Source organism: Athalia rosae, chromosome 6 (genome assembly GCF_917208135.1).
Source record: "Athalia rosae chromosome 6, iyAthRosa1.1, whole genome shotgun sequence".
Classification (NCBI taxonomy): Eukaryota; Metazoa; Arthropoda; class Insecta; order Hymenoptera; family Athaliidae; genus Athalia; species Athalia rosae.
Window position 1 is genome coordinate 16,698,004 of NC_064031.1, and position 23,650 is coordinate 16,721,653.

At 38.5% G+C, this 23,650-nt stretch overlaps 2 protein-coding genes across 7 annotated transcripts in view; one reads left to right on the forward strand and one right to left on the reverse strand.

Moving 5' to 3' along the window:
- Positions 1-23,650, reverse strand: part of LOC105688658 (RING finger protein 17) — a 75,744-nt gene that overhangs the window by 7,717 nt on the left and 44,377 nt on the right. The window contains exon 1 of one of the 4 annotated variants that reach the window (XM_020853830.2): positions 10,315-10,785. The exons of 2 other annotated variants lie outside the window; for them this stretch is intronic. In XM_020853830.2, coding sequence (XP_020709489.2) covers positions 10,315-10,455 — 141 coding nt within the window. In that variant the 5' untranslated portion in view covers positions 10,456-10,785. Of the gene's footprint in view, positions 1-43; positions 174-10,314; positions 10,786-23,650 lie in introns of those variants that run through there. One more of the 4 variants, XM_048656510.1, reaches the window with a different exon arrangement.
- Positions 53-21,882, forward strand: LOC105688661. 3 transcript variants are annotated; one of them, XM_048656552.1, is made up of 4 exons: positions 53-191; positions 269-459; positions 15,416-15,628; positions 18,347-21,882. In XM_048656552.1, the coding sequence occupies exons 2-4, from the start codon at positions 402-404 to the stop codon at positions 18,691-18,693; spliced, it is 618 nt and encodes a 205-aa protein (XP_048512509.1). In that variant the 5' UTR covers positions 53-191; positions 269-401; the 3' UTR covers positions 18,694-21,882. The 3 variants fall into 3 exon arrangements, 2 of the variants coding, with proteins under 2 accessions (XP_048512509.1, XP_048512508.1); XR_007278836.1 differs by having other exon boundaries at positions 150-459; positions 18,347-21,369; positions 21,458-21,882; XM_048656551.1 differs by having other exon boundaries at positions 150-459.

A 23,650-nucleotide genomic window follows, 5' to 3' on the forward strand; every position in this document is an offset into this window, starting at 1 on the left:
TGGAATGTCTCGGTGTGGATAGAATGGAACCTTACGGTTGTACCTAACGATGGAAGAGGAACTCGGAGGCCAGCCAGCAGCACTCCACTCCCTCCAATGTCTTCTGGTGGCCGATGAACGTTTCAGCTTCAGTCTTTCTTGCTCGTACAATCTGTGACGACGCCGTGAAACCGATTCATCGTCACACAGAGGTTGATAATATTTAAAAAAAAATTGAATCTTCGTATGTAATCAATAAAAAATTAACTAATGCACATTGCCCCTACAGTTTGAAGGGTAATTCGTGAAGGGACGATATGCATATCATCGCGTCTTGTGCAACGTCCTGAAAATCGCTTCATCGGCGACAAAGAGTGAGAAGAAATTCCATTCGTACCAAGGAGAAGATATATTCATTGAATATGAATTTTTTCAATATTGTACTAATTCTAATTAGTATTGAAATTATTCTACCAGCGGGTGAGTGTTCTACCATTGGGAAAATTCAAATTTTGGATCTATGAATATTAATGATAGATTTTTTGTGCTTGTGATTTGATGCTACGGAAACAAGTAATTTTCTCATTTACCTATTATACTTTATTAATGCGCAAAAATAAAAACGATTTTTACATCCGATAATTTGTCCTATCTACCTATACGTGTATATCAATTAAAGTTTCACTGAATAAGGACTAAGGCTTCTCAAGTAAAGTTTATTTGAACATAAAATGAATAAAATGAAATGAAATAAAATAAGCTCGGAATAAAAAAAATAAAAATAAAAAATTGGATTCCGTAGAAACTCTTGCGAGGTAAACAACGGAGCTTGGAATAGTAGAATCCACGTAGCGTCGCGAAATGGTGTTGCCATGACAACCGAATTGAGAGTTTCTCGACACCGGGAGAGAAATAGTTTACAGGGTACACACACACCGATATCATATGACCAAACCTGTCGGAGGCGAAAACATATCCAAAAACTCTTAAATTTCTTTGATAAAAAAAGAAATGGAGACAAAAAAAAATCCCCCAACTTTCGTAATAACGACGGACTCGGATATTTTATACGGTGAAAATATCTCCGCGGTTGCGACGCGTTTATGCTACGAGGCTAATGAACTTTAGTTGTTCCTTAAGTACAAGTAGGCGGTTGATATGCAGCAGAAACAGACGTATAGTTGTAAGCTAATTCAAGTTTCTGTTATAAAAATTCAGTAGCGCCCGAGGACAAGAAAGCAGCAAATGGCTTCATTGTGTTGTTAATCACGTTTGTAATACATAAGCAAACGTCTTCGCTCGTGTTGATCTACGTGGAAAAATGAGGAGAAAAAGATGAAAAAACGGTCAATTAATTTGGGAAAGCATCACTGGAGATCGCATCGCGAATGAAATTATTCGCACGTCTAAGAATTCGGATTCTTCTCATTTGGTGTACGGGCAGTAGAAGTAGTGACAGTGTTTCATTTTCGTTCATAGTCGACGAATTACGTCATATAATTCGGTCACGGATCACGAAAGCAGGGATTATGCGGGAATTGCGGTTTTTGATTGCAAGGCTCGGGAGGACTACGAGAGACGATTCATAGTTTGAAACATTGCTTGAAAATATAATACACCTTTTTATAATACCTAAACTCGAACTCGTGGTAAATCGTCGGATCGCTCGATCCAAAAATGAGATGAACAATTTAAAAATCAAAAACGATTCTCGAATTTACGAGGACCTCCGAGGCTTTCGCGTCTAGTTGAATAAATAGTTCAGAACTGGAGCTCGGATAAATTGAAACGCATATCATCACGCAGCATCGGGACGGTGGAGGAAGGTATGATTCGAAGGAGGGCAAGGTTACTTGAACTACAAGGACTCGAAGAATAGCTTTACGTACATACATATAGTTGAATAGTACGAGATTTCATGTAGAATATAACATTTTTCCACAACGAAAGGTTTCAATATTTTCGGAACCTACTTTTCCAGTCGTTACGAACCACAGAGCGATTGAATTTTCTGATTATCCGAATAACGTGTACTACCGCTCCGGTTTTACCTATCAATTCATTTAAAGTTCATCACAGATAAGATCAGCCAGACATCTCGCCGGAATACCTCGTCATCTCGAATACTTACATGTTTTTCAGAAACTACAAGACGCGTGTAATCAAAATCTTATTACCGCGACCGCTGACCTGACGCGTATGCGCTTCGAAATGCGCTTACTTTATCGCGACGAGAAAGCATCCTCATTTTCGAGCGACTTATTTTTTCCTCTGCGTCGTTTTACACGGAGAAAAATGGATGAATAAAAATTAAGAATTAATTAATAAAACGCAGTGTTCCGTGAACAAAATCACTACAATCATAGTTACGTACCGGGCAATAAGCCGTGACACCGACTTCATTACTATAACGTTGCAGATAGAAATCTTGGCGCGTTTTTTAGAGCGTTGATAATGCCGCATGTGAAGAATTCAAGAGACGCGCATGTTCCGAGCCTTCCGAGGGGCACAGTAGAAGTTTATACCAGAAACTATGAGAGAATTTATATTTAATTCAACGTATTTATTTATTTTTTCGTCAATTTGGAAGACCTAGAGCGTAAAGGGGATATTATATTCCGTTTCGGTATGAGGTATACGTTACTTTACGTTTTTTCCTTACTTTTATACCATACTATACGTATATAAAATGTAGCTATAAACGACTTTGAAGGATGAGACGCGTTTCCATATTATAACGTGCCTCGCAGAACGAAAGGATTCTCTCTGGCAACTTATACAATTTTGTACGAATTATGTCGAGAGCGAAAAAACTTCCTTCCCGCGTCTTTTGAGAACAATTATTCGAACGTGCACGCTACGTGTTATATATTAATGTATTTCTAACGTACCAAAAATCGCCGAGTTTAAAATTTCAGGATCAGAAATAATTTTTTTGTTAAAATAATGCAGAAACCTGGGCTATACTGCAACAGGATATATCACGCGAATGTTTCGAGGCGGAGTTACGACAAATGCTGAGACAGGATAGACAAAGAATAATATATATTATACGCACAGATAGATATTTATTTTACAGTGATTCATTCCGCAGAGATATAGGTATATAGGTAATAAATACTATAGGCGATCAACGGTGCGTAAGCATTCAGAACTTTAATCTCGGTGATCTCATCAGCTTTGGAACGCTAATTTTCATAATAATTATACCAGTAACAATGATTACAACAACCGAAACGACGAAACGTAATGGTTGTTAATTTAATAGTAAATATATGTACGTGAATAAAGTCTGGTGTGTTAAAAAAGAAAAAAAAAAAAATCAAAATTTACCCAATTTCACTAGTGTGAATTAATTACAGGATTTAATCGCGTAACGATCATTTTCTCACTTCATTTTAGCACTTGTACTCGGGTTACCTTGGCCTGATTACATTTGAGGATATATTGTATAAATATACGAAATGATGAGGAACTATGAGATTATGTAAAATAAGCGAGACGTTATTCAGAGTTCATGTTACATAACGGTGGATCTCGATCGATTAGGTGGATTGCCGTTAAAATTAGCGGACGATTTTGAAACAATTCTCGTGCAAAGTTCATTAGTTTTATCGGAGAACACAAGGAAGCGTCTTGAGTTTCTTCCGTGTAAGAGTGATGATTCATTAGTCCACCTTGACTCCAGTTTTTAACCTCCGAGTATTTGCGTTACACAAAGAGAGGAGAAAAAAATAATTAAAAAATCATCAATGGTGAGCGTGATTTCATACACCCGCGTGTATAAATTATAACTTACGTTAACGCTCGTTACGTTAATTTTACGTATGGGATTATTATCGATCGATCCTCTGTGTTCCATGTCAAAGTTTAATAATTCGAAGTAATAACAATAATGCACATAAACTGCGGATGTACGTATGCGCTTATTATATGTATACGTGCATGCAAAGTCTGAAGTATATTCTATGTGGGTAACTGTACGAGGTGCAAAATTTCTTGCAAAACAAAATTAAGACAGAACTAAGGAGTTAACACCCGTTGATGGAGTTACCTTACATTAGATAACAAACCACCGTACCTATATAATATTGAACAACATTGAATTAGTGTGCGTTTAGTAGCAAACCACGGTAAGATATGTCGGTTTATCTCGTCGGTGCGCTATACGAATTCCACCTCGGAAACTAAATAGTTACACTTTTACATTCCTGAGTAATTATTTGCTGCAATTTTACACGTCTCTGATTTGTATGGTACATGAGAATCGTATGAACGAAAAAACGACCCGACCGCAATCGGATAATAACCGACGAATTTTTTCAACTGTAAACCAGATTATTGTAAATTTATACGTCGGTACACGTGGTAGATCCAAGGTTGAATTACCGAGATGCTGATGGGATAATGGTTGCTGCGAAACCGAAAAGAAAAAAAAAAAAAAAAATCAGTAAAGTAATCTCAATGATGATAAACCGAGCTAAATAAAATATTACCGTGGGATAATCCAAAATCGCACGACGAAAGGTATACAGCGAATGCAAAAATTATTTAAAAAAAAAAATCGAAGAAACAGTTTTTATACATATATTCTACGTACACGTGTATAATAATATAATACGTTGCCCTGAGTACTCGCCATATATACATACAACGTATGTGAACGAGTATATAGGTATACGTATTACATTAGGGCGATACTCAAGAGTTGCCTCTTTGCGGAAGAATAAAACCGCGGAGAATTGTTGTTATAATTCTAGTTCAACAAAAAAACTTACAAGAGAATTGTAAGAGAGAAAAAAGAATAGAAAAAAAAATGGGAGAGAACAAAAAAAAAAAAGGAAATTGCGCACACCCGACGGAACAATAAACAATGAATACGCGAACTGCGCTTGGTCTGAGAATGAGTCATTAAGTCATTCTGCTACTACTGAAAAAAAATTGGAAAAAAAAAAAAATTAAAATGAAAAAAGGGTAGCTATTTACTTCGACAAGACCTACGGTCTCATTCACTCAAAGAGCCTAGAATATATAAATTTGCCACTAAAAAACTATGCATATACATTTTGAAACGTTTCACTAAAGCTTATATAGCACACACCTCGTAATTACTCGAGAAATATATTTCAACGTTCAACAACGAAAAAAAAAAAGGGGGAGAGAAATGTGCAATATTATTTTACGCTCATTACTAATTATCTACTCATTTTTTTTCACACCTCCAAAGTTGGACTTGAAAATTTTGTCTAATGAAATTCAGAGTCAATTAAGTTAGCCATTCCTGCGTATAATAAATCGTATTTCAATATGTATAAAGTCATACCTTACTAGGTTATATGTGAAAAGAGGAGAAGAAAAAAAGGAAAAAGATCGTAACTAATAAAGCACGGTGGGCTAAATCTAGCTGGTGGTCGTTGGACACGTTATACGCAGAGAATACAAAATCGTCCGATATACCTTTCCTAATAGAACGCACTCCCGCTCTCGTTAGTCCCTACAGGACTTTATAGGGTAACTAATTGTAGGGTATAAATATATTAGATTGAGAAAATCAATTTGAATCGAAATTTTCAATCACCCGACGCTTAATTAATCAACGGGATAAATTTTCCAATTCCCATTCAAGGAGGTGTTATGAAACTAAAACAGGTATACGTACGCGTTAAATTCGAACGATTATTATTTAGTAAATGAGAAAATTTTCTTGTCGCCAATTACTCTGAGATAAAATTAAAACAAAAATGAAAATTGTCAAGACAAGCCAACGCATGAATATCGGAAAGATGCAACGTATACATCGAAGTGTTCTTACGAATAAAATATTATACATCATACGTAATAGTGATGGGCGGTAGTGTTTCCCCTCTAATTATTTACGAGCCACGAAATACTTTCACTATTGTTCATTTTTCACAATGATCGATAATAACAATACATCGTATCTTTGACATTTGTAAGCCGATTGTACGACGACGTGCATTCGGCGAGCCGCGAATGGCAAGCCCAAAAATTATATCACATACCTATTGTAATCTGTACAAGGTACGAACTCCTTATGCGATACCGAACGTAACCCCCGACGGCTATAACATACCTATACATGTGTAATTGTGCAACGAACAAATTTGGACCGCATAAATTATACGGTATTCGATCGTAAGTCGACATACGTGATACTTAACGAAACACGAATTTATCAAAACGAAAAAAAGCAGAAGAAATCTCTGCAGCAAAATGATGGGCAAAAATCTAATCGACAGAGTTACGATAAAACTTTATAGTTAAATTATTTTTCATAAACATTCGCTCGTCAACAAACTAATTCAATATTGGAAACGGGAGCTTGCAATTTTTACAAGTATTCTAGATTCGATTGACGACAAAACGATATTGTTCAAAACGTGCGTTCAAGTTGCACAGTGCAATTCTTTCTAGCGATCGATTACTCGCTGCAAAAGTCTGCAGTTAGCTTTATTTTTTGTTTTTTATCTTTTTTCACGACATATAATTTACGGAGCTTTTACTATTTCAAGTGAAACTGCAACAATATCCATAAAAGAAGGGATCCTTAACTCTGCTATACTTCTTTTTTTTGATTTTTTTTTTCCTCCACCGCGCGCTTCGTCTCCTTACGAAAGCGTGCACATGGGTACTAAAATCGGAAATTGTTACAACCCTCCTGCAGCAGCAGCAGCAGCGTGCGCTGCACCCTCCCCTGCTTCCTCGCAGATCCGGTTTAGTTTTATAGTACCAAATTTACGATTTCGTTTTCCAATTTTTATTCTTACACTACTCTTTTTCTTCGTTATACGTATTTAGTTTTTACTTGTTAATCTAATTAAAAACCTCCCTCTCCACCATATCGATTCGATGACGTAAGCTCTCACACGTATCTATACCGACACGAGGGATCGATTAATTCAGATAATTAATCTTTTTGAAGACCTGCGATACATTTATGCGATTTCAAGCTTCGAGTCACATCGTGCACGGTGATAATTACCTGAATTACATAATCTGCAACGATAACTACTAGATAACTTACTGCGATTCCATCTATCGGATGCGCCTTCAAATCTATCGAACGAAAACTTGATTAAAATATATCTCCCATGTATTATGCGTACATGTATGTTACACATATGTAACGAGGTATTCCATGCGAACTGGACCGTTTTTCGGCACCCCCGAAAGGCCACTAGCTACGAAAAATGCAAAATTAATAAATGTGTCGGTCCACGGGGTGAACGAATATTGACCTATCCGTAAAATACCCATGATATTAATGTAATTCATTTTCGAGTGCGTCACTGCAGGTAGGGGGAGGGTACGTGGAGTGATGGGCTGTATTATAATCCGGAAGTCTGGTCCACTGCAGAGTTTTGGAAACGTTAAATTATAATTGTATATAATGAGAGTCGAATATATATCGGAGACGGTTACACAAATGTACGGCGACTGCGAACTAATAAGCTTTAATTTCATATGATCGACCCTTGACACGATCAAATGCTTCAGCCCGTCGGAGTAGGTGGAATTTTGTAAATTTTTCCGTTCGAAATCGAGCACGTTCTCCTCGACCGTCGCGCGAGACTGATGCGATACAGCTTCTGCAATCGGTAGAATTTAACTTCCCATTCAATCGATCGATTTGGAAAACAGAAGAAATCGAATAAAATGAAATGAAAATAAGAAAAACACAGTTTGGACACCATCGTGAAAATTTTACACCTCACAACTTAGTCTCGACGGCGTTTTCTAAATTCTATACCGCTTTTCCCGCTTCCTTTCTTCATCTCTTATTTCTCCATACATTCACAAAGTAGGTATATCGAGCTCGCGACGGTTTTCTATGTATGCGAAAGAGAAAGCAGTACTTATAGAATATTTTCTATCCACTATATGACCCGATAAGCTGTATGTATATATAATATATGCCATTCATATAATTCGCTATAGACGTGTAGTTGCATCGTTTCATTTTCATCGGTCACAGTATGTGCGATTAATTACGATACGATGTACATCGTAACCGTCTACGCAAACTATATCGAATAAGAAAATTTTCCCAGGTAATTAAAACTGATGGGGGAAAAAGAGGGAAAAAAAATAATCCAACTAGAATATAGAACAGCAGCAAGATTAAATGCTCGACTAATCGAATGCAGGTTCGCACAATTTTTTTATCCTACGATTTTTTATGGAGTATGGAGCAAAGAAGGACTGAAAAGTGAGGAGTTGTAATCCTTGCCATTCGAAGGAACTTCTAGGTTGTCAACTACTACGGGTTGCATAATGTTAATTTTACAAAGAAGAAAAATGAAAGAATAAAAGTAAAAATGGAAAAAAGGAATGAAAAAGGTAATGATAGTATATATAAAATAGAAGAAAAAAGAGTCGTAGCTGCGGCGCTCGCGAGAGAGATGAAAACGCGAGGTAATAAGAGATACAGGTATGACTTGTTACCCACCTTCGAACAGAAAATCGTACGTATGTGTATCTGTATGCATGTGCGATGTACGTACGCAAAGAGAGCCGCCAAGAGACAAGGCTGGCATTGACCCGCTTGCTAAATATATTGCATTATATTCGGGACATCGCTATCGCCATATATTTCACACTACTCCGACTCGGTGCAGTACGTGTTTTAAACCATGTTTGTTCATTCATTCATGTTAAATTGAACGCGTATTCACGTTCTCCCCCCCTCGCGATCCTTTCTTTTTTATTCGTTGAATTTATCCGCTAGAGATAAAATTAATTCTGTAATCGATTATCGATCGTTGCGGATTGGGGATGAAATCTGAAATTTCCTGTTTCAAGTTATTTTAAGCGAAGTGGCTCAACTTGCTTTAAGTATACGTACCACACGGAAAGTTTGAGGCAGTTGAATCTGTAATGAAGCAACAGGTTACAGTCGAGATTCTGAGATAACAACTCCAGGAGCTGTAGCCTCTTCAACTTATTCGTAGTATCGTACATTTGAATAACAGTTTCTCTCAATTTTCAAGAATTCGTGATTACATGTATGAATCATACACAGGTGTGCGCATGTATTCCGAGAGGAATAGAAATCAGACGTTAATTACCCGCGATATCCTATCGTAGTTTTTTTAGGACTACGGAATCGATCGAACGATAAATTTCAAGCTCAGGATTCAATGATCGTTGACGCGTGTATGTCTTTCACTCCGCTTTGCACCGAGTCGAAAGATTTTTCGAATATCTGAAATTTTTCACGTCTCCTTTTACATGGAACGATAAAATTTAACGTCTAATCGAAGCGCAACTGTTTGCAGCATCTCCGAGCTTTTGTCGAAATCTTATATCTGTACGAAACGAGGTTGGTGAAATAATAAAAGGAGAAAAACCAAAAGAAAAAGATTGAAGAACCGGGAAGAAAAGAAGGATATAAAAATTCGAAAGTATTCCGTATGCATGAAGCCCCTAAAATAAAAGTCGATCAATTCAAAAAGGAAAGCTCAAACCTCGACTGCACATAGTACAGATCGGTGCACGTGCGAGCACACGACTCCGACTCGAGCTGCAGCGGGAAACGTCGATTTGTTTTCCCAGCAATTTCCCAAAATGGGGAAGAAAAAAAAAATCTGCGATCACGAATCGCAAGCCTCTGATTATACCGCCCAAAAAATAATCGGATTTCTGATATTACCGACACAGATTCGATCGCGTTAAAATTTCAAGATTATTTTTACGTCGCATAACCGTGTGACGTTTCATCTACGCGTGTGCGAAATGTGGGCTACGACGATTATAAAATTCGTAGACTAAAGAGATAGGAAACAGACGGAAGAAAAAGAAATTACAGTTGATATTTGAAACGTCTCTACCAACATTTAAACTCATCTCGCAAGCCGCTGGTTATAATGCCGGAGTTACACAAGTCAGCGAGTGAGTGAGTTAGTGAGTCGCCGCGGCGTATACCATATTCCGTACGTATATAGTTGAGCACCTTAATTCGTTAATTGCTTAGCGCAGAGAGTAAATTATACCCAACTTGAATCAACGCCATTTACGTGAAATTAAAACTCCACCGCAGTCCGTGGGTATCGTACTACGAGTCGATTCCAAAAAAATAAAAAAAAAAGAAAAGAAAAAAAAAGGAAAGGAAATAAGATAAAAGTCCTACAATTAAATCTGCAGGACAATTAAGCCGATGAATCCAAAAAAGGATTCTCGCATACGGTAGGACGTCGTGTACCTGTACATATAGGTACGACCGTACAAAAGAATAGGAGATAATTACGTAGGAACTGAAAAATCATTTTTCTACGAGCCGCTCGTTATGTAAGATAATGATAATAATTTTATTACCGCGTTACGGTTTTCGTACAGATCGTCGCTAGGTGTTGGTAAGCTACATCTGCGATACTCCGTGCCGCGTTTCAGGAATACGGGGAAACAAACGATGACGAGGGTGGATCGGCGGCGGAGTAGATTGGCATTTGTATGCATTGCAGCCTGTATTTTGTGTATAGCGTAAGGTATAGGACCTGTATACCATTTCTACCCCGGAATAGTGAACTTTCCCTCCCCCCGGTTAGTTTCTCTTTCCTTCTCTTCTCTTAGTTTCTTCCCCTCTTCTGGTTCTAGTCACCAACCACGCGCAACCACCACCAACCACCTTTCGCGTCCTGATTACTGTTTTCCTTCGACACGGAGTTCGCCACCTCGTACCCCCGGGGACTACACTTTGTCGAGGCAACCTATTGGAAAATAGGGAAACCGGCTTGACGGTTTCCCGCGAGCTCCGCACCACAGACTCTGGAAACATCCGTACAGCTACTACCGCTGCCTGTTCACCACCAACACCGACATCACCGCCATTACTACCAATACTAATATTTACCACCACCGTTACTACTGGCCGTGCACCGTCTCATCCACCTCTCGAATCTAGCTTCGCAGTAGTCAAGCGGGGAATGGGATTCCACTTCTAATCACGTTTTCTACGCGGGCGCAGTTACGTATTTGACACCGGCCGTGACACGGTGCACGCTACCCATACACCCGCATGCACGGAGATACCTGCGTCGCGGCGCACCTGCATTTCTCCCCAAGTACAAGACGAGGCGAGACGCGATAAAACCCACCCGAAAATCGCCCGAGTTTGGAGAAAACAGAGAAAAACAAAAAAAAAAAAAAAAACCACCCCTATTCAAACCCGACCACGAATCTTTCTGGAAGTCACGTCAATTATTTGACAAGCGTACGAAACGGAAACTAGTCCGAGTACATTTATGTCTTGTACAAATATATGTATACGTATAATTGGTATCTTAATTATAACATACATCAATACCACATACCATATATATATAAATTATAAATTGTACGGGTCGGGATTGGAATTGCTAATGAGACCGTGACTTTAGCGCTTCTTCGTTACCTGTACGGTGCACAACGTATAGGTATATAGAAAATAATTGCACTCTGCGCAACTATATACCTGCATAACAATTTTTTTTTCATATATATATATATGTTACATACGATACGTATTGTAAATTATATACGCACGGTGTTACGCGATGTAAATCGCGTTTGGCAGCGAATCTCAAAAGATTGAGTAACGAAAAAATTATTACGTAAGAATCGGAGGTAATAGGATGCGTACGGAGCATGACAACAGGGAGGGCTGTATTACATACCTCCGCCAACGTAAAAAAAAAAGAAGGAGGAGGATCCGGAGAAGCCGCGAGCGTGATCTACAAAAGTATATAACATTATATACGTTACGGTGTCGCCTTACTTTCAACCGCGTAACGTGTACATGCCTCATGACCGCCGTTGACTCATTTTCTTCGTCAATTACCCGAATGTTGAATCGAACAAATTGAGACAAAAAAATGCACATAATTTGTTTTCCTCAGATTTTCCGAATCATTCGATCGATGTAAAGGCGATGACGATACCGCGCTATAGCTGAAGCGCGTGTGTCGCTGATGCGATACATCGAGAGTAACGCGGGGCTTTGGAATTAGGGGATGGAGACGGAATAGCATCCGCGTATCCGGGAGACACGAACCGCGGCACGTTCCGAATCCAGCGCGTGAACGTCCGAGCGCATTATCGCACGCAAAATGCGTGACCACGATGGGGTATTAACAATTCCAAAGGAGCGTCGGGTCACGCGTGCTCTATATAACCACGTGCGCGAATCTACACTGGTATATCTCGGCACTTCGACGCTCGTAATAGTTTTCAACAACTAAACGACAATTTTTCGAATCTATGCGCATTCGTACACGCGTATGCCCAACATACGTATGCACCGACGAAAAAGAAAAATAACCACAACGGATCTGCTCGATCAGCGAATAATTATAAATTGATTCTCCCCTTCTCTCTTTCTCTCTTCACATGAATTATGATTAATTTAGCTGATATTATATCGCGATAATAAATAAATACATCGAATATTATTATAATTTTGCCCGATGCATAAATCATGACGATTGAAGGATGTAGGGAGTATACGTATGTATAATATGATACTACGTATGCGCGAATAAATTAAATATATCGAGAATCATCCCTTATACGCTGGGAGTCTACCATATGCTTTTCCCATACGTTACGAATAAATAATCATTATTCATCGGTCCGATTGTCAAACAATTTCTTTTTATTCGATTTTCGCAAAAAATTCATTTTTCATATTCACGATGTATTCGTTTACATATTTGCATCGTTTGCATCAACGAAACCGAGCAGAAATAATTAGAAAAAGAAGTGAATAAAAAGTAAATGAATACAAATCCAGCAATGATATAAAATCGAGGTGTTCCTGTACACTAGGGTGGTTAGAAAACATATTTTCTTTCTTTATTTTCTTAGCATGGGGACAGAATTTGTACCTCATCACAAAAGAAAATTTTTCAAATGTGATTGTTTTTTGCTCGTTCACCGTTCAAAATTTTTTTCCTATTATTTTTGTAATTCAAGAATAAAATCACAAAATGACATGCCTCTTTTTGACTTAAAATTGAAGTTGAGTCGGAGCCCGAGCTTTGCTGGAGTCAGGTAGCCAGCAGCGCAGCGCTTTGTTGTGAGACGTCACCTTCGAGGCTGTGCAGAGGTTACGCCCCACAACAAACCGCGCGCCCGTGGCTACCTGACTCCAGATAAGCTCGGGCTGGATACCCCGTACTCGTAGACCGAAAAATTTTAGAATATTTCGACCCATGCATGGATTGCTACGAATCAAAGTGGGTCCACGACTAAATCCAATTGATATGTCTTAATTTTTCTGCTCCCAACAGCGAATAATTGATGATTACTCGATCGATTTTTGAGCCAAAAATAAATCATTGTTTTAATTGGGTTTAATATGCTTTTCTGACGTATTTTGACCTCAGGAATCCGAATCTGAAAGAAAAATTGATCTATCTCTAAAATTAACCGAGTTATCGCCAATTTTCAGCTTTTTGGGGTCAAAAATAAAAAATTGATTTTTTAGTCTATTTTAATGTAATTTGAGCTCAGGAATCCGAATCCGAAAGAAAAATTGATTTATCTGCAAAAATGATCGAGTTATCCTCATTTTTTCGCATTTTTTTGCATAAATTTGAGGATATCTCGAAGGGAAAAAATCGTAGCTCAATTTGGACAACGGATTCGTGTTCCTGAGGTCAAAATACATAAGAAAAGTGCCATACGATCAATTTTAAAAAATAAAAATTTTCGGCCAAAATTTGAGATTTTTCCAAGGGGTACCCCTTACGATTTTTTCAAATTTTGGCCAAAAATTTTTATTTTTTAAAATCGATCGTATGGCACTTTTCTTATGTATTTTGACCTCAGGAACACGAATCCGTAGTCCAAATTGAGCTACGATTTTTTCCCTTCGAGATATCCTCAAATTTATGCAAAAAAATGCCTAAAAATGGCGATAACTCGATAAATTTCATAGATAGATCAATTTTTCTTCCAGATTCGGATTCCTGAGCTCAAATTACATTAAAATAGACTAAAAAATAAATTTTTTATTTTTGACCCCTAAAAGCTGAAAATTGGCGATAACTCGGTCAATTTTAGAGATAGATGAATTTTTCTTCCAGAATCAGATTCCTGAGGTCAAAATACGTAAGAAAAGCATATTAAACCCAATTAAAACAATGATTTATTTTTTGCTCAAAAATCGAATCACCTTTTTCCTGCGAATAAAATATTCAGTTCTCCTTAAAACCAGTCAAACGTATCCCAGCTAAATTTACAACACAAACGTGAAGATGATATACCTTCGCGAGGGACAATCTCTACGCTTATACTTTATACACACGTGTACGTATTATTCCTTTCACTTTATATGGCTGAGCAGAAGTATCTTTCTGCATGGGGGACACATTTTTTCTAAATCAGAATTTTCTCAAGAGACCCGAAGCATTTATAAATGAAAAAGAATCGGTCTATTGGCGCAGTCGGTCGTACGGGGGAGGAAAAGCGAAAAATAAAAATATAAAAAAGATAAAATAAAATAAGAGCAGATTCCAATCGATTATATACTCGTCAAAGACTGGAGCACGCGGGTGCGTTTTGGCACTTTGCCTTTATAAATTGATTGGTTACACGGTGGCGATAAATGTTACGTCGAATCGATTGCGTCGTTTCGGTGTTACGTACATAATATTAGAAGTGTGGAAAATCGTACGGTGGTGATACGCCTAGAATACGAGAGAAAAAAAAAGTAATTGACAATCCGCACGTATCGCCGATTTATTATTTAAGCACAATTGATATGGTGAAATTTTATTTTACACATTCGCAACGTGCGCTGCAGCCTACGCCGTCGTATGTGGTATTCGTACGCAAAATGGCCTTTATTGTATCTCCTCACTTGACACGTACGCATGTGCAATCGATGGATAAACTGTTACATGGCTCGTCGTGGTTTCTTTCGATTTTATTTTCAAATTTACCGTCTCATAGATAAGAACGGAGATCCAGCTCTACGATTTGTTACTATTGTGTGGGGATTTTTTTGCAAATCTAGCTTCGATCAACCGGAAGTTGTACGGAAAATTGCGAAGTATGTACGTGCGACTTATATAATTTGATGTATATAAATTGTTGTATAGAATGTAAGGAAATAGGAAACTGCAGGTTCATTGAAGTTGAGTAATTAATTTTACGTCGACTTTTCTGAATCGGGTAATATGTACGAACATACCTGTGTGTGCAGCATAGAAAGAGGGAGAACGAGAATAACTTAGTTCCGACGATCTATTGAAGAAAATCTAAAACACCTGACATTGCGCGTAGTCTCGGTAACGAAGTTAATAATTTTTAAACGTTTCGAGAAGACTTTATTATCGCGAAATTGTTTCAAGTTTTATTTCATTTCGATCGTTAATTATTCCTTTTTTCTCCACGATATTATTTCGTCTTCGACTCTCATGATGTATAATTCCAGATGGAGGAGGGGGAGGCGGAGGAGGTAAAGAAGGTCGGAATGTGGAGGCTAAAATCACGAAAAGGGCAAAACCTCTCGACCCGGAAGAGGATGATTATTACTACGACGACGTCGACGAACGAAACAATCCTACAAACGGTGCGCCGGTGGCACCACCGGGATTCCTAAGCCCTTCCGTGAGAGAATATCTCGATCTCGGAAAATCCATACCTGGTAGGTATTTCTACTCTTCAAACTTCGCGATTCCCCATTTCACCCCAATTTTCTTTTTTTTTTTCTTCTCATTCTCCCATCCAAAATAAGCGCAAAAGTAAGAACCTCCGACATCAAACATGCACGAGCGATTCTAGAGCTGCTGCACGAGAGACGGAAAATAGAAATCGGAAAACTTAGAATGGAAACAGGATTCCGATTAGCCTGACATGATTCAATGGAAAAAATGAAAGACAATAAAGAAGTAAATGAATAAATATTTATTCATTTTCCCGCGCCACATCTGATCCGTTGGTAATCGTTATAAGCGAGGAAAGGAAAAGATTTCGGACGATTCGTTTCGAGTGAAAAACCTGAGTTTTTATTGGCAATCGAGAAAACGGAAGGGGGGGGTTTGGGGTTGGGGATACCTTCGGGGAAGAATTGAATCAATATAGAGGCGAAAAGTTATCTCATTGACCCAACGATTCTCAATCTCGTGAAGGGTTACGCTATTCCTGGCACTCTGGTTCAGGATAATGAAATACCTCTCCCTATTCCAGACTAGATCAACGTCGATGAATGCACACGTGAGTTAGCGAGCACCCGCGTCTATGTGTGTGATAGAATATGAACCCAGTAGACACACATAGTTTTATGCGGGGGTCAGGGTGCACGGCTATCCTCGGTTCGGTAGAGATTTACACATGTTGAAAATGGCGTATGCAACGATATCGAGTAGCGGAAGTTCGTAAGTATACGTGGCCTTGGTTAAGGTACAAGAGAGCCAGTTTCGTTCGCTTCGCTGATTTTACGATGATGGCCGAGCGGAAATGTAAAAGAGAAGCTCTCAAACCTCCCCGAGCTACATCATCCCCTGTACCCCCTTCATTTACCAAACATGAGAAATAGATTCTCATGTCAGATAACCAGTTCTCCCATTCTATCTTCATCACTTCGCATCATTCTCTACGGCATAATCTTCTCGTACATTCTTTAATCAACGACACACCTATATAGATGGCTAGACAATTTCAGGATCCCGTTCCACCAACTACTCGAACTAAATTATCGTAACGAGCTCCCGAACATGTTCAGCTATTCGCGAAAGATGATCGTCGATTTCGATTCTTACCTATAGCAATCTACTATACATTTTTTCATTAACACGGTTAGCGGACTACGGACGGTATCGTTGCGGCACTCCCACGTCCTATAAAACTCTCGAACGACTTCGTATATACCCGCACAGCGATCGGAAGGGCGCGGATCGGTGACAGGGGGTTGATTCGCATCAAACATGACACATTTTTGCACGCGTATTCATCATCCTTCTTTCTCCGGCCTCTTCATCGCCGTTTCGTTCGTAAGTGTGCGTTCGTGTTGGTGAATCTTTTGTTCGGGTTGTCATAGTAACACTGTATCGTAATGTCAAACGTACGTACGTATCCACCCACCACTACTATCCGTAGAATGGGTACGTACTACATATTATTCAACGAGATCCGGCACACAATTCTACAGACACACATATTTTTTTTTTTTTTTTTCTTCTCGATACAGGTGTATAATACGAATGGGAGAGAAGATTTTCATCCCTTCTAATCGATGATTAAAAATCGATGATACGCCCGGGGTTCTTGTTTGAGTTTTCCCATTTTTCTACTTTTTGTTTTTGTTTTTTTCTTTTTCCTTACCAAGTGCGGGGTTACCGCGCATAACCGTCGAACCATTATACACGATGTACACTGACTCACTGACTTTTTCGAACAAATACAAATGATCATCATGAATGACGACGAGAAATCATGAGTATAACAGGGGAGAAACCGTTCGAGTCATTTCTATATTTTTATTTCAATTGGGAAAGAGAGAGACATTTTTCTCCATTACTTTCGAGGATGACTGAAGTTATTGAATGAGTCGAGAATTTTATTTTTTTTTTTTTTTTTCACGCTTATAATTTTCGATATCGTGGATTTTTCCTCATAATTTTTTTCTCCGTTATAATTCCAAGTGACGTGTAACGATATGGGGACGCGTATGCGACGAACCGATTTCATATACACTCTACCGTTGAGCTCCAAGTACACGCGTGTAACATAATTATACTTGCCAACTTCGCGGAGCTTCTAAAAGACCGAGAAGCGTTGATTATGCATCTGAACTCCGCAAATTTCTAGCATTTCTGATTGGCAAACCCTTACGGTTTCGGTCTTTGCTGAGGACTGGCGGCGTCAAGCATATCGAGTTCCGCTGCGTGTGCATCACGTGTAATTTCTTACTACAACTTTCGACCTTCCTTATCCCCGTGAATTTTATCGAACCCTGTGATTATTTACGTTAACGTTAATTTAAAGAAAAAAAAAGCTTACGTAAAAATATTGAGCAACACACGGACGCACACGTACGCCGTCGAGAGTCCATCTCCTTGCAAAAAGAGTTATATTGCATAAAATATAACCGACCGTTCACATTCCAAGTAGAGATTCCTCGCTTCACAGACATGTAGAAAGTCCATTCCGTCAAATTAAACGCCAGTCAGTGGTAAGACGTTATCGAGAGTTACGATCAATTAAGGATAACCCCTTGTAATAACGAGCGCGGCATCACGTGCCCTACAAATTCACCGAGAGATCGGATCGATCAAACATTATCTCTTTTACGTCTGTCGTTTCAACGAGCCGAATGATTTATTATTTATTAATTTTTGATCGATAATTTTCGTTTTCTCTACAGGGAGACCGGGAACGGACTATCCGGTCCTTGGAAAAGTGCCATACACGAATTTCTACTGCGACGATCAACCTTATCCGGGTTTCTTCGCGGACGTCGAAACGAGGTGTCAAGGCTGGCATTACTGCGACATAGACGGTAGACAAGCTAGTTTTCTATGTCCGAACGGCACGCAATTCAGCCAAGCAGTTTTCGTGTGCGATTGGTGGTTCAACGTGAGATGCGAATTGAGTCCAAAGCTCTACGTGATCAACAGTCGCCTTTATCAGAGGCCCACCGAAAGCCCTACGAGGCCGCATCGCGTCATCACCAAGGAGCTGCTCGAAAATATATTCGTCAAACGGAAATGAACGAGGAAGAGGGGAAAATAAAATTCTTCGAGAATAAAAGTTATTCGCAGACGGCGAAACAAATTATGGAAAAACAAGTAGTTTCTTAAACTCTATGTACACCCGAAGCTATGTTATATTACGTGCGTATAAAAGAGGTGCAAATCGAACACGTATCATGGGAATTTACGGTATTGAACGAGAAAAAAAAAAAAAGAAAAATCAAAAACTCTCATTGCCGTAGTTTTTGATAATTTTGACCCGATACATTCGATTATTGAATAACGATGATTGCAGCGAATAGAATTATAAATTAGCTATCGACTAACGGCTGACTTAATTGCACACGGTCAAACGCACGCGTGTGTGTTATAACGTAATAATCGGAAAAAGTGATTAGCTGGGGATTACGTTTACCTATGTGCAGTTATAAGTTATATTGTATCAGACAGCTACTTTTGAGTGTATAATTTGTTTAGTTTTACATACAAATTAGTGTATATATATATACATCTATACATCACCTACATCACCTACAAATTCTATGTGAACACGCGCCTAAACAAGCAAGTGAAATAATTAATTAGTATAATTAAATGCCGAGGTGACAGTGTGCTAATTAAAATTGAGACGAGTTTAAATTTGTTATTCTCAGATTTATTTTTGTTTCACGTTTTGTGTGCTTTACTTTACTTGATTTTATTTTATTCTTAATGAACTAAGTTCGACATTATTTTCTATACTTGTTCAATGCGTTTACTTTTTATTTATCAAATCCATTCAAATTTAGATATAATTTGTATCGTGCATACCTACATAACATGCGATGGTAAAATATGAGGAAACAAAAATTCATTTTCAAAAACAGCACCAGGTGCTCGCGGGTCGCACTTTTCCGTTGAACGAATTTCTTCAGTGCTCCCTTGTTAATATTATATACCCGACTGCGTGTGTATACAGGTATATCCAAACAATTTAGTATGAAAAACGTTTATCTAAAACGGGTCGAGGGTGCGATACGAGGCTCGATAAACTTTGAAAAGGGGTATAGAAGAAAACCAGGTGCAGGGTTTGACGACAGGTATATATGCCGTACCCGTATACATGTACATGTGTGTGTAGTGCGACGGTGGAAATTCGAAAGGAAAACGGTAAAAGAGAATCCATCAGGGAATCGGGTAATCAGGTAGTCCAAGCGACTCGCGAACACCTTGTTTTTACACATCCAATTTCGCTGTCGAACGAGGAGAAGAGAAAAGGAAGAAAAAAAAATCGTTTCTAGCAACGCTGCTGTTTATTTTTTCATCACATTTTTTTATTTTTAGTCGCTGAAACATTATTTTTTATTCTCCCTCTTTTCGGAAGAACAAACGAAAATGTGAGAAAAAATAAAAATCTCCCTTTGCAGGGCGGGAATGAATCGAACGATGCGGTGCATTGTACATTCATACGTCTGTATCATCAGAAATTATGTGTTCCAATTGCGTTATGCAAATTGTTTTCCTTTTCGCATTTTTTATTGGTTTTTTGGAACGAGAGGGGATGCAAAAACGGGCGTATAAATGTAAGAACTGAAATTGTACAATACTCGTCGAGCGTCTACGAGTTGATATGCCTAGTTGATATAAAATTAGGTGAAGTTTAGTAATTTCATTGTTTTACCATACAACTATGAAACCACATAGGATGTGGGTGCACGGAGTGAAGTCTTGTAGCGGTGCACATGTGCGGTTCGCACGAGTTGGTGGATAGCTGGTATGCATTTAAGTATAAGTGCGTTTGCCGTGAATAAGAAACAATTTGAAACTCGAGGTACCTATGCGTACTCTTTACTTCATTCGTCGTCCTCGTCGTTATGTACATGGTGAATATATAGCGAGGCTTTTATGTAAAGGAAAAATTATTTTTTTTCCTTCACTTTATAAAATATATAGAGAATATTATACACGTCGCGACATTGCGTATACGATTTTTCATTCAACTTTGAAGGAGGCATTTTTAGTCATAGTTTTTATTTCTCACCACGCACTTACGGTATAAGTGCATGAAAACCAACCGCATGTTACAGTAATAGTTATTAATTTTCTTTGATTTTGTTTCTACATGGTCAAGTCACGATAATGATTCCAATATATCGATCGGATATAAAATAAAATGCGCAAGAAAACCGGAGTTTCGGTGATAATGGAAAAAAAAAAAATGTAACAGATGAAAGAATCTCCCTCTTTCATGCGGCTTGGAAAATGGTCGATTGCAATATATGTTGCGCGTTTCTTGGTGACTCACAACCAGAGAACTGGCAATGGTGGTAGGTTTTTACCGAAGAGTAGATAAGTAATCCCCAAAGCGTATTTAAACGAGAGGCGAGAACTTGCGAATTCTCGTTATCATCCCCCTCATCGCATACGAGATGCGTTCAACTTTCCCGCGCCGCAGGTTTCAAGAAATCTGTTCAATCAGCTCTTGATACGTATATCGAGTATCCTACGGTATTCGCCAAGTTTGAAAGTGATACTTTAGTTGGATTAACGAACCATCAGATATAGACACCGAGTCACTTCTCGAAATTCACCGATCGTTCGATGAACGTTTATTTTTTTTCTTCTCCAATTTTGAAACAACCCATCGGTTTCAAACTCGCACAGACCGACGAATCGGATGAAATTAACAGGTCGGGCGTAGCGAGCAACCCGGAAGGTACGATGATATTCTTAATTATAGTTTGAAATATTTTTTTGCTCTTCTTTATCTATCTTTCTTCCTATTTTTTATTTTTTTGCGATAGAATTTATCGTCGCCCTTAGCCAAATGTGCAACGGACAAGAGTTAATCAATGGATAGCTGGAAGCGCGTGGAACAAAATCATCTTTCCTGACAGACGCGAGCCCGAGGCGTGTAAACTAGTATGAATAATTAAAATTTCCCTTTCAAGTTTTGGCTTTGTTTATACAAACGAAAATAATTCGTTCTGCAACCGATATATATGAAATACGTGAAAAGCAAAATGAAGCTTCGAGCCAGTGATTCGACGTGATCGAATCAGCACTAACGAATGAAAAAGTATTATTATTTATCTCATCGTTCTGTATATTTTACACACTTCACTCCCCACGGCCTATACCTGTATCATACGTATACATATAAATGCGAAAAACGATAAAACAATATGAAAATACAATTTTTTATCGTCAAATAAATAAATAAATAAATGAATACCGCAATTCTTGACGGGTTGTACGTTACATCTTCGATTCGCTGCTATACACGGGCTGCGATATTGCTAAGTACTCGCGACAACTTGTCGCTATTTATAGTGCGGAGGATAAGAGAAATGCATCCCGACACTTTTCTCTTTTATTGTACATCGTTGAAAATCCGAAGAAATATAAATTCAATTTTCAGTTCGAACCGTTGCGGAAAGTGGTTCGAACGCTACTCAAGTTTTTACGTCGATATCGCACTTTGTGCAAACTTTTGTAAACGGTTGAGAGGATTTCCATATTATATCTGTACAAAAGTGACGCGCGTACCGCTCATGAATTTTTCCTCTCCTATCTTTTTTTTTTTATCCAGCGAACGATCACGATCTCGATCGAGAAAAAAATTTCCAAATCGGCGCGACCGTCGTACTACGTGCCGTATAATTGCGTTGGATGTGAGCAGGTATTCAGAAGTAACGAAAAAAAAAAGAATATGAAATAAAATGACGAGAGTGCAAAACGGTCCGTGATCCGCGATCACGCACACGTGTCTGCCATACTTTGTGAGACGATATACCGTAGTTGTAGATTTACTAAATACACGTTTACAACAGAAGTCCGGCTCGGCCCAGCTTTCACCTCCAGAAGAAGGTCCGATAATTCTCATCGCCCGCGAGGTACGTTAAATGCATCCGAAGCGGTTTGGCTTTGGCAGCGTCTTCATGGACAAGGACGTGCCACATCCGCTGTATTTACAGCTTGCAACCTCCCAAGGCCGTTTCGTGTATATCGTATATCTAAAATCCCGCGGTATAATTAATGGCTCTTTGAACCGTTCGCGTTTCACCGAGAATCTCGTTCTCACATCTGTACACATTTGTATATATGATTTTAAAATATACAAAATAATAATATACCTACAGCGTACTTGAACAATTATTTTTTCACAAGATCCTTCATCTGTTCGAGGCGTGAAGAGAAGAGAAAAAAAAAAAAAAAGAAATGATGAATTACATTGACATTGTCTCCGCATAGTTGTGCACATCGTGGAATAAAAAAGAGCGTTCGAAGCATTTTTATTGTAAACGGAGGTTGCAAAATTTTCTAATACACCCGGGGGCGTTTGATCCTTGTCGATAAATCCACGAGGATAATTTTTTCGAATTCTTTTCGTCATAGCTACGTACATATCCGGCACGGTATAATGAAACGAATTTACGTAACCCTGCATAACGAAATTCGATCTTCGAAGAGAATTACTTACTTCACTTCATCTCGTCACACTCTATTTAGCTCCGCTTTATTTAACTTCACAGAGGTAAGAATCGCGATCGAACCGTGATCTTCGAAAGTATAAATTACTCGTGGATACTGTACGAATTTTGCAGAGGTAATTCGAAGGTAAGGCTAGGTGGAGTAATTGTCTGTTAGTATCTCAACTTATAGGGTATAGGAAATCTCCAAGTAATTAGATATACTTGAGAAAGCTACGCACACCTGAGAAACACACTTCGATCGACACACGATAGATTGCTACAGGTAGGCGACTTTCAGCGATTTTTCTCATCATAATTCTCGTGAAAATCCGAAAATAAATCGTTATTAAATCGAATGTAATTTCACAAGAAAGTACACGAGGTGTATTTCATCAACGGAAAATAAATGTGAAATTGAACAGGTGAGGATGTGAAAATTCTACGTACAATATTCCCTTCGGTTTTTCTCATCGGTAAGATCGCGATACTTTTGGCATAATTATAAACGCTCCTCGTTATCGC

What these genes read in the sequence shown, in the direction of transcription:
- LOC105688661 (XM_048656552.1), top strand. Translation starts at nt 402, where the DNA reads ATGAATTTTTTCAATATTGTACTAATTCTAATTAGTATTGAAATTATT. An exon ending in TGAAATTATTCTACCAGCGG is followed by an intron (nt 460 to 15,415) that starts GTGAGTGTTCTA and finishes GTATAATTCCAG; the next exon opens with ATGGAGGAGGGGGAGGCGGA. An exon ending in TCTCGGAAAATCCATACCTG is followed by an intron (nt 15,629 to 18,346) that starts GTAGGTATTTCT and finishes TTTTCTCTACAG; the next exon opens with GGAGACCGGGAACGGACTAT.